Source organism: Trifolium pratense, linkage group LG6, assembly GCF_020283565.1.
Source record: "Trifolium pratense cultivar HEN17-A07 linkage group LG6, ARS_RC_1.1, whole genome shotgun sequence".
NCBI classification, from domain to species: Eukaryota; Viridiplantae; Streptophyta; class Magnoliopsida; order Fabales; family Fabaceae; genus Trifolium; species Trifolium pratense.
The window spans coordinates 11,578,543-11,590,943 of record NC_060064.1 but is presented as its reverse complement, the minus strand read 5'-3'; the positions used below and the strand labels follow the sequence as shown (position 1 = coordinate 11,590,943).

Below are 12,401 nucleotides of genomic sequence, written 5' to 3'. Positions count from 1 at the left end.
TATCTTTCTTTATGATCACATTCCTGAAAAATAGAAGAAGAGATAATGATCAACAAAATAATAGAATAAAGAAGAAAAAGTTGAAGAAAATTATAAAGACAACAAATATGATTGATAAAAGAGAGAATAAATTAAAAATTCAAGTAATTCAAGTAAATAAATAACAATGAAAATAACTAAGAGAAATAACCAAAAGAAAAGATTTGAAAAATTGTGAGTTGTAGTATTCACACAAAGATCATATATATATATATATATATATATATATATATATATATATATATATATATATATATATAGAGTCAGGATCCGTTGACACCAACTAGTTTGACACCAAATGTTACACCTCTCAATAACGTTTTAACCGATATAAATTTTATAAAATCCACCGTTGGATTGAAAGTTTACATCATATAGATCATTTGTGTAAAATTTCAAATAAATCCAAAATCATTTGATATGTTATTGAGATACATCAAAATTAACGGTTTTTGTATTTTTTTAAATGCCGTTAATCTTTATGTATCTCAATAGCATATCAAATGATTTTGGATTTGTCTGAAATTTTACACAAATGATCTATATGATGTAAACTTTCAATCCAACGGTGGATTTTATAAAATTTATATCGGTTAAAACGTTATTGAGAGGTGTAACATTTGGTGTCAAACTAGTTGGTGTCAACGGATCCTGACTCATATATATATATATATATATATATATATATATATATAGAGAGAGAGAGAGAGAGAGAGAGAGAGAGAGAAAAAAAATGGAGATATGAATAATTTTGTCTTTAATATGAAATTAAAATCATTAATATCAAATATGACCAATTAGTCAAAATAATAAATTACATGATTCATCAACAATCAAAAACATTCATATATTATCACATCTTTTTCAAAAAAGAAAATTCCATGATTCTTTTTTTTTTTTTGGTCAAGCCATGATTCATTTTTAAAAAATATAAAATATTGTTTTCACGTTTTTTCATTTTGTTTAAATCATTTCATCCACAAAAATAAATAAATAAATAAAAATTGGTTTTTAAAATTATTTGAAGTTAGTCAAAAAATAAAATATTTGAAGTTGAAATAGTAATAAATGAAATATTTTTATTATTATTTTTAAATCGAATATTTTAATTAATTAGAATTATTTCATTATGAATTATTTCCTTTTTAAGTAGGCAATTTAATATAAGGCATATTTCATTCCTTTTTGAAATAAGGCATATTAGAATACTACTGTTTTAAAAAAAAGAATATAAGGCATATTCCATTTTATTATAAAAAATTGAATGTTTATGGAAAAAATTGGACAGCACGGGGGAATGTTTATGGAAAAAATTGGACAGCTATATTGAATGTTTATGAAAAAAATTGGACAGCTATTATTTTTCAAAGTAATTATGGTCATTTTTCAAAGTAATTGGAGAGCTATTGAATGTATATCAACATTAAATGTGGGGAATGAGGTTGAATGAGGAGAGGAGAGAGAAAGACAAATAAGTCTGGCTTATTACATATTATAGATTTTAAAATTTTGGGTTGTATTTAATAGTTTACTCAATTTGTTACTAAGGTGAGATTATGCAAACATTTTTTTAAATACAATCTTCAAGGCTAAAACTTGATGTTTGTCTTCTATTATGAATTATATTTGATGTCAAAAATGAAAAATTATACTACTCCTTCCATTTTAAAATAAATAACTTAATTATAAATAGTTTAATAATAATTCAATTAGGATTAAAATTTGAATTCCAACACCAACTTATTTATTTTACGGGTAAATTTTTTATTTTATTTTTTTACATTCAAGAGGGCCTAAGCCCGTACCGGGAAAGTTTTTAGTTATCAGCCTGTTTGACAGAAAAACAATATTTAGAGTTGATGATACTATTATAATGGATTGTTTATTGGTATTTCGGTTACGTTTAGCCCGACTTTTTTTTTTGTTTAAAGCTGCTTTTTTTTTTACTAAAATAAAATATTCATTCAAATTGATAGATACATCAGATACAAGCACAAATTCAATGTCGTTAAAACCGTAAAGGATGGTAGTGTCAAGGGACAATTTGATTGACTTTTTATAATTTCATTGATATTTGCCTATTTACAAATTTCAGGAGATATTTGACGAATTTACAAATTTCAGAGGTGTATTTAACAGTTTACTCAATTTGTTACTAAGGTGAGATTATGCAAACATTTTTTTAAATACAATCTTCAAGGCTAAAACTTGACGTCTGTCTTCTATTATGAATTAGATTTGATGTCAAAAATGAAAAATTATACTACTCCTTCCATTTTAAATAGGGATGGCAATTTGAACCATACCCAGTGGGCACACGCAAAAATTACCCATAACGGGTAGGGTAAAAATCCGCATTTTGGGTACGGGTATGGGTAATTACCCGCAAAAATGAACGGGTATGAGTGCGGGTACGGGTACCTTAGTACCCACCCCGCCCCATACCCACATAATGTGTGTATATATATATATATATATATATATATATATATATATATATATATATATATATATATATATATATATAAAAAGATATGTATATCAATTTAAAAAAATACAACAACTATTAAACTATTACACATTTTTAATAAAATTGTTTATTTATAATATAATACAAACACAATGTAAATATGTTAACAAATAAATGAACTTTAACATGAGATTGGTAAAGTTTTTGTTTATAATTTTCATGAGTCGACATTAAAATCTTAAAAAAAAAATTAATTATATTAAAACGATATGATATTTTATAATCGATCGATTTATTTTTAGCAAAAATGCGGGTAACGGGTACGGGTAACGGGTACTTAGGTACCCATAGGGTACTTAGGTACCCATAGGGTACTTAGGTACCCATAGGGTATGGGGACGGGGACAAAGGTTGTTACCCACGCGGGTATGGGGATGGGTACAAGTATTTTTTCAAACTGCGGGTATGGGGATGAATACTATAGTACCCTACCCATACCCTACCCATTGTCATCCCTAATTTTAAAATAAATAACTTAATTATAAATAGCTTAATATTAATTCAATTAGGATTGAAATTCGAATTCCAACACCAACTTATTTATTTTACGGGTAAAGTTTTTATTTTATTTTTTTACATTCAAGAGGGCCTAAGCCCGTACTGGGAAAGTTTTTAGTTATCAGCCTGTTTGACAGAAAAACAATATTTAGAGTTGATGATACTATTATAATGGATTTATTTATTGGTACTTCGGTTACGTTTAGCCCGATTTTTTTTTGTTTAAAGCTGCATTTATTTTATTAAAATAAAATATTCATTCATTCAAATTGATAGATACATCAGATACAAGCACAAATTCAATGTCGCTAAAAACGTAAAAAATGAATCTACGAACAAATTCACAGCATCCAAGTTAATAGCATAAAACGGCATGCTTAAGCCTACAAATAATGTGACAAAATAAAAGTAACCGAAATACTCATGTCTTCGGATCTTCATCGTTGATGACTTTTTCATTGATTGAATCAATAGTTGATCAAAGTTAATCTGTCAATCTCAACCAAACGAACGCCGTAAAAAATAAGAAAGCAAACAAACACCGCACGAAGACGGAGATCAAACAAACACCACACGAAGACGGAACACACATTACCATTTATCAAGCAATAATGAGTTTTCCACATGTTATTTGTTTAAAGCTGCTTTATATTTAAGTAATATACAAGACCTTTAAAAATAAAGTTAAAAATGTTTGGCAAGGGGGCGACTCAAGTGAGAACACCTTATTGTGAAAAACTAGTATCCAAACCCGTACAAAACACGCATAAAAATGCATTTGTAGATTTATTGGCTTATACGGGTCACATTTTTATAACATTCGTTATCCAAGCAGCGAATTGAGTCAACTCCCTAGGTAGCAAGGGGGTAATTTTGATCATTTTAGATGGCACGGAGAAACTGTGGAGAGCACGAAACAAACTCACGATAATAATAGTCCTTTGCAACGTAGCCTATTTCTTTCGCACCCCCCAACCTTCTAACAAAGCTGAGTCGCACAAAAAAATGTTGAACTTAGTAAATGATCAAAAGAGAATGAAGAGTAAAACTGCTGCAAAGTGACTCATGCACTGATAGTCAAGTCGTTTTCACGAGAGCATCGTGCACTGATTATTTAAAGAAAATGCCCTTTAGTCATTACAAGTCGTGCATATAGTAAATACGGATATCCACTAGATAAGGTCCGTAGAGAATTATTAGTCTTCAAATCTAGAAACTATTATAGCTTAGAATTCATTATTTTATGTTGATAATGATGTTGGTAAGAATTTCTATCAATACATACAAAAATCGTAAATTTTTTAAAAGCACACATGAAAGATGGCCAAAATAGCCAGCCCCTTTAACATGTTACACTATTCAAACAAATAATTGCTTCCGCTCTCACACAGCATAGCACGCTTCGGTTTCCCCTTTTTCTTTTTTATACAATTATAACGTCAAATTTTATATGGGAAGACCTTTTTTGGCAGTGACTGAGTTTGGGGGTAAAAACAAACCTACCCATTCCCACTTTTATCGCATAAATCCTCCTGTCTTTCCAAAAGGATATAGCAAATGTTCACTGCAGAAGCTAGCAAACAGTTCGTCCGTAACAAATCGAGGCAATGTAGAGATTCTTCGACCATTTCTCCTGAAAATTCATTGAGTAGGATATTAATACTTAGTGAGGAGAGAAACCCAAAAGAGATAATAGCAGTAGAACACCGCAGAAAATTCAGACTTTCGCCTTGAAAATAGTCAGGATTTCAAATTGCAGAAAGAGATATAAATGATCATTCTCAACAATAAGCAATCAGATTCTCAACTTCAATACTCCACTAAAGTAACAAATAACAATGGAAGGGAGAAAGAAAGAAAAACACAATAAAGTTATGTTAATAAGTTGTGAGACCTATGAAGCCTGGACTCGGACACAGGACACAACACGGGACAACGTAAAAAACATAGGACACATGGCTATATATATCTTATATATTAATAAAATAAAGCAATTTATGAGCACCATTTATAAATAGTCTAAAATGAGAAGCAAAAGTTATGTTTATATAAAAACTCAGTACTTTCAATCAACCAAAAAAAGACATAAATCCAACAAAACAAACTGAGTACTTTCAATTAAGGAAAATTATCTAAAACAAAATGATACCTGGGCGACAAGAGAAAGTGAAGTGGACGCACAAACTCAACTCAGAAACAGAAAAAATAAAATAAGGAAACTTAATAGTTTTGTTTTTATAGAGGGGAAGTAGAATATATGAAGGTAAAAAATATTTCAAAATTTGTTTTAATTGGGCTGTGTCCGTCATTTAAAATAATGTGTCGTAGCGGTATCCGACATGTCAGATGTGTCGGTCTCCGACACGGCGACACACCCTTCTTTTGGCATGTCAGAGCTTCATAGTGTGAGACGGAAAAGAGAAAGGGGGGAGAATAGCAGTTGAACACCACATAAGACTGAGGATTTTTCCCTCTAAAACTGCATAAATCTCAACATATTATAGGGCAAAATAAATGCAAAAATACCTTTACATGGGTGCTAGGGAAAGCAGATGTCCGTAAAGTCTCTTGGGTTTCATCAACTAATTTGCGTTTCGGTATGCTTAGTATGAAGGCTGCCTGATCATTAGTAGCAGCCATTGAAGTAATCCGGTAATTGTTCTCCCATCGCCGATGGATTCCTTCACTTGGATACAAAAAGTCAAGCTCCACAACCTTGAATCACAAAATGAAATATAAGTATATCAGTGTTAAAATAATTGAACATGGCCAAAAATCAACGTTAAAAAGACTATATATATACCTGATCAGAATACCCAGCATTCCTGGACATAACAACACCCCAACGACTGCCAGCAGTAGTCATGGAGGTAACATGGAACCCTTCTTTCCATTTCTTGTTTATCCATTTGAAAGGAAATGATTCGCTCACTTTGTAGGACTGCTGTGTATAAGGAGTTCCTGCACACCAAGGATTCCACCATTAGAATCAAAGAATAGTTGTTTTTCTCATCCCGGAGAAGTTAAACGAGGTCAAGAAAGCAACTCCCCCTAATAAAACAAATTTGAATTTTTTGCCATCTTCTATAACTAAATAAGTTATTTTCAAGTAAGTGTTGTCTCATAGGTAAATAAGTTGTTTTCAAGGAAAGTGTTGTCTCATAGGTTTGTGTCAAGAGTTAGAGTCTGCCTCATGTCTCCAAAATGAAATTTACCAACCTAAGCAGCCTGATTAGGTACAAATTGAATGTGTTTATAGGAAAGCAGATTGAACATGGAGAGAATCAACTTGTCTTTTAAAATCATTTTCTAATTCTATATAGAAATGTATACAATGTCTATGTAAGCCAAGTAGGGAAAAAACTTAGGTCAGACTTCTTGAAGGAACTAAACGAATCCCGGATTGCACCTGTGAGTCTCGTTAAAACCGTGTTAATACAAGGTAGCATTTATAAATCGGTATCTAAAATGGCAAACACTTGCAGTGTACTCTTACATTTTGAAGTGCTTCTACAGACAGCTTAAATGGCATAGCAACCATAAAACAAAAAAAATAAATAATAATAATACAATGATAGGCAATGTACAACAATTTAGTAAGGTCCTACCTAAACAATTTAGTAAGGTCCTACCTAAACAATTTAGTAAGGTACAACAATGATAGGCAAGGTACAACAATTTAGTAAGGTCATAAAACTATAAATGTTGCAAAAGGGGTGTAATGATCAAACCTTTGGACATGACAACCAAGGAACTGCCATTAACTGCACCAGCTATTGAACTGATATAGTAATTTTTCTCCCATTGCTCCATAATCCAATCCTGAGGGATCATCAAAATAGCAGCAGCCAAGCATAAATTACTCCACTCATAAAGATTTGATTGATAGAAGATGAAATATAAATATCAAGGAAAGAAACCAACCTTGTGCAGGAAGGCCGGTGATAACTCATAAACCTGGGAAGAAAAACCTGTTCCTGCATCCATGATTAGGGCCCACAAACTTGATGAAGAGGCCACACAGCTTATATACAGCCCATCCTCAATACCCTTGTCTACATGCTGCCGGAGCCTATTGTCCGCTACGTTATAGTGATATCTGCAACCAAAGAAAGTGTTACTTAAATCAAGCAAAATAACGAGACTACTTAATGAATAAGCAACACATACAAATATACAGTGGGCAATCAATTACCACCAGTTATTTTGTTGAAATTATTTTTATAGAGAGCACTGTCAGGAGATAAGTACGGTGTTCAATCAAAATCTATAAATTCAAGAACAGGTACGGTACATCAATTTGACTAGTTAACAAATTTAGAAATGAGTAGATGTTAGATATATTCCTGAATATCAATAGTTAGTTACAAGACGGTTATATCACTAGAATCATTGGTTAGTATATTAAGAGATGGATGGTTTGGTGTTAATAGGATTAAGGAAAATTACAGTGGCCAAGTTGTAAAAGGAAAATTAATGGAGGAGAATCAATTTTATATACTATTATTTGTAATCAATAAAATAAATCATTTTGTTTGATTGTTTCTATCAGTTCCTCAATGCTCTTTCCTGGGTTCCTAACAAATAATCCAACCTGCTAGATATTTGTTGGAAAGAAATGGAGAATACATCAGTGCTCTCGAAGGAGGTGACAAATGAGCATGTAGTACAGCCTCATTTGCAAGAGTCTAACATTTCTATTTCTATACTTAAGCATATACTGCATTGGTTGATGCGGATGCGGATGCAGATGCAGGGGAATGTTCTTTTGAATGATGAGGAAAATAAACAAATCCTTTGAGGGGAATGTGATGCATCATTCGGCAAAGCAGATCGGTTTAGTATGGCAGTGATACGCCCCAATCTTTGGAGCCAGAAAATGAAAGTAAAGATGAAGGTGGAAAGATCATAACCAAAACCATGGAGAAGAAACTTATAACAACAAAGAAAATATTAATTACCTCTGCTTCATGGGACGGCGTGCATTATAAACAGATATCCACTGAGTAGCAGGACTCCCCAATCGTACTTTTTTCTTAGGCTGTTCATCTTCTTCCAGATTTATAAGCATCCTTCCTCGCTTTTGACCAACCTATATAATAAAAGGTTTAGCTTTTGGAGAAATAAAAATAAAAATCAATGAAAAGACACGGCACTTAACACACTCAAATAAACACAAAAGACAGCTAAAATAACCTTCAAAGCTCCATCAATTCTAATAGGTCTCAATGGAGTGCATGGTTCGATCAAGCTGTCAAAAAGTGATATAAGCTTGGAATAATTTGGCTCCTCATCAAATCTCATGTTAGTAACTGCTTCTAGGAACAGCTTAAATGGAGCAGGACAAAAGCAGCACATCAACTCCGCAGAAGTGGACATTTTTTTCTTACAAACAAGAAAACTTTTATTGTCACCCTGTAGATTGGGGGGAAAGAGAGGAACCATACCATATAAGATTAAATCTCTAGAAGCAAGCAATAATCTATACTTGATGAGATACTATCATACTACAAAACACACCTGATAACCCTGCCACGGCAATCTCCCTTTTATGAGAAATATCAATGTGTATGCCAGTGACTCGAGATCATCCCTTCGACTGCCAGTCCTACCTAAATGTGCATGTACACTAGCATACCTTATTGTTCCCCTGCACATAAAGGCATATTATCAATATGTCAATGTGTAAACACAAAAGATATGTTAAACTCGCAATGTTTACAAACCTGAATATATCAGGTCTCTGATCATATTCAACGTGTTGACCAGATGATGCATCCTTCCATTTAGAAGCTGAAGACAGTGCATGGTATGGACATTAATGCACGATCAAAATATGGTACAACTCCAAATAACTAAAATCTGAAGTTATATAGAGAGAAAAATAAACTTAGTGGAAACGTGACTGGCTTAAAAAGACAACATTAACATACCTAAACCAAGATCAATAAGATATAACTTCTTATCATCAGCCGTTCCAGGTTGACCAAGCAAAAAGTTTTCTGGTTTTACATCTCCATGCACAAACCTAATTTAATGATACAAGTTTCATTTATAGAAAGCAATCAGCCATAACTTAATCATAATAAATGGGAATATTATTGTTGACTCTGAAAAACTAATAAAAGGATTTACCCTTTCAAATGGAGCTTCTCAAGAATTGATATTGCCTCCACTGCAATGCAAGCAGCCATACTTGGCGACATCCTGTTAAGATGCAAAAAGTTCAGTGGAGCCAGAATAGAATGAACTCAAAGAATTTGCAGTTATACCAATGTGAACCTATGCAATGAAAAAGAGAGTCCAAATCTTACGATTGACCAAGAGAATTCCATACATCCCAAAGACTGGGCCCGAGTATGTCCATCACCTGAAATAATTTGTTTTATTTTAGAATACAGAGTCAGTCAACATATGCTGATATAGGGAAGCCATATCTCACCAAAATGTAGAAATCTCCTTGTCGACCCTTGTAATGAACCCCAGGAATGCCATAGCAACCATTCAGAGTACTTATCAATGCCAAAAATACAAAAGTGAGAATTGGATATAATAATAAAATTAAAGCACATGGTAAGCCTTTACATACATGAAGGATAGATTGTTTATACCTGTAAACTTGCCACTCATAAGGAGGCCCATAATTACAACCTTTACTGTTTCTATGCTCAAACTTGAGTGCAACCTTTAAACAGAGAAAGGTAATGTATCATCACACACAGTGTTATTAATATTTCATTAGATCAGAGAGAGAGAGAGAGGGAGAGAGAGATTGAATGTTTGAGTAGTACCTCAATGGCATCAGGACCTACTCGATCAGAGCCACCACTAACCCTTCTGCCAACATACACTTGGCCGAAACCACCCTTACCCAGCTTCCTTTCTGTCTTATATACAGGAGAGTTACCAACTTGTACCTGCATACATAAGAGTTCATATAAAATAAGATACAACCAAATCTATCCTAACTGGATGTTAATAAAAACAACCGCAATGCAGTCTAGAATAACTCATTCATGGATGAACTGGTGAACCAAAACATCAACATTATTTCAATAATAATAAAATGCAAAACCAAAATCTCCATTACCATCTCAAATTCCAGAACAGTCAATTATTATATTTTCAACACATTAATGGAAAACAGCTAAAGCAGGGAAGAAATGTAATAAATGTAATAAACGCATCATTAAAACAAATTTGCAGCAATAGATTTTGAAATGCGATAAGGCAATGCAAGAGAACACGCAACAAAGAAGATACCCTATCAGGGACAGGGGTTGTGGTTGCTTCCTCTTCAGCTGCTGCCGCTTTATCACCACTTCCACCCTCCATCAAAATGTTATTATTGGCCACTACCTCTACTTGATTGTAAACAGGTTCCTGAGCCCTTAATGCAACAGGTTCTGGCAGTACCTCACGAGGTTCAGGATCCAAATCAATCAATCTTGCTCCGCGGCCTCTACCAGCTGCAGTTCGTCTTGTAGGTACAGCTGGTGAAGACCCTTTACCTAAACCTGTGGCATTACCACCTCTTCCTCTTCCACCTCCAACTCTCCTCCTAGTTCTGTTCTGCGCAGGCTCTGCCCAATTCTCTCCTTGATCAGCAGGTAGTGGATCAGGCTGAAGATCTCCAAGCCGCTTTGACCTTCTAGCTCCACTTCTCAACTCTGGCATCCTCTCCCCATTCAAATCATAGCCCACTTTATAGCACTCAAAAACAGCAAAAAAGTCTCTGCAACAAAAATAACCAAAAACAAATACACAAATGAGATAATGACATTGTTCGAGAAACCTCCAAAATGAACTAAAGATATTTAGCTGCATCTACACATCACACTAAAAAGTCCTAAAAAAAATATCTATGGCGCAATCCTCAGTTCGACGTCAGATAACAACATAACGAAAGCAGCATAATGAAAAAACATTAAATACAAAGAGAAACAAAAATGTTACTTTCAAAATATATAATTATATAGTCTGAGTCTCCACAAAAAAAAAGAATGTACCTAAAAGCATACAGAGAAATCTGTCATTTTCTGCATTCCAAATTTAACACAAACTTTCTATATTATCATTATCATAATAGCTCAATAGTTTAAACCATTTAACAGCAAAAAAAAACAAAAACAAACAAGTTCTTATTCTAATCCTTCATCTCCTAAACAAAATACACAAATTTCAACCTGCAAATTCCACCGATTGCTTCAATCAAAACAACCCCGTCAAAAACACAGAATCATAATCAACTTTTCAATTCAACACTCAACGAATAACATCAATCATGAATCCGATCATCCAAAAAAATCACACAAACAAAAAAAAAACAAAAAATACCAAAAAAAAATTTAAAAAAAACTGATTAACCGTCTCATCGATAACAACAATCAAAACCGATCGAGAAAAAATTCACAAAAAAAAAACGATAATCCAAAAACAAAAACACGCATGTTACGCACAAAACAAAACGAAAAAAGAAAGAAAAACGAAAAAAAACTCACAGATCGAAGCGTGGAGCTGCAAAAGGAGAAGGATCGGGACGCGATTAACGAAGAAAAGAAAAGAGAAAGCGAAGGAAGTGACGATCGTTGGAAGAATGAGTGAAAAGCGTAATGTTGAGAAAAAGGTGAAGAGTTTGTTGGAGTGAAAGAAACTATAAGGAAGAAAGCATGGTGATGAATGAAATTAGGGTTTGTGAGAAGGAGAAGAAAAGAGCGGTTGGGAAGTATATTAGGTGATGATGATGGTGGTGGTGGAAGATGAAGAAGATATGTTAGATATGGGTTAGCCTTGTTTCGGTTTTGTTATATATTTCGGTCTTTTTTTATTATTATTATTTTTTTAATTTGTTTGTCCAGAGAGAAATAGAGGAGGATGCGGTAATGGTGATTATTGGTGTTGGTTGTGTACGTGTGTGAGTGTTGTTGTGTGTGTGAGATTATATGCACCATGCAAATGTGTCTTTCTAATATCCAAACCATATTTTCTTATATTATTATTATTATTTTGTTAATTGTTTGTTAATTATATTGTTAATATTAGTTTTACTTTGCTATTAATATTAAGATCATTTTTTTTACAAGATATTAAGTAAGATTGTTATGATGGACTCGGGTAAATTTTGGCGCGTTCTCGCGGTTAGTGAATCTGTTATAGTCGTTAAATTGAATTTGAATGGTTTAGATTTTGATCTTACCTTATAAAAGAGGAATGGTTGGTGGTGAAAACGATGTGTCTATAAGGTTGTTTGAGATGGGGTATCGACAAGACACGTTGAAGTCCAAGTAAGAATATAACTGTGAAGTGAGAGGTTTGTAGTAAAGAGATAGATATA

The 12,401-nt window shown here is 33.1% G+C and overlaps 1 protein-coding gene across 2 annotated transcripts; it reads right to left on the bottom strand.

The window, feature by feature from the left end:
- Nucleotides 1–4,277: 4,277 nt before the first annotated feature.
- On the bottom strand, nucleotides 4,278–12,051 carry LOC123890076 (casein kinase 1-like protein HD16). Of its 2 annotated transcripts, XM_045939614.1 has the most exons (17): nucleotides 11,569–12,051; nucleotides 10,331–10,802; nucleotides 9,859–9,984; nucleotides 9,679–9,752; nucleotides 9,510–9,579; nucleotides 9,382–9,437; nucleotides 9,203–9,274; nucleotides 9,001–9,095; nucleotides 8,794–8,860; nucleotides 8,588–8,717; nucleotides 8,264–8,482; nucleotides 8,029–8,159; nucleotides 6,992–7,166; nucleotides 6,799–6,889; nucleotides 5,871–6,028; nucleotides 5,594–5,782; nucleotides 4,278–4,700 (listed from the first exon to the last, which is right to left on the bottom strand). In XM_045939614.1, the coding sequence occupies exons 2-17, from the start codon at nucleotides 10,742–10,744 to the stop codon at nucleotides 4,641–4,643; spliced, it is 2,127 nt and encodes a 708-aa protein (XP_045795570.1). In that variant the 5' UTR covers nucleotides 10,745–10,802; nucleotides 11,569–12,051; the 3' UTR covers nucleotides 4,278–4,640. The 2 variants fall into 2 exon arrangements, with proteins under 2 accessions (XP_045795570.1, XP_045795569.1); XM_045939613.1 differs by having other exon boundaries at nucleotides 9,510–9,752; nucleotides 11,569–11,975.
- Nucleotides 12,052–12,401: the final 350 nt, after the last annotated feature.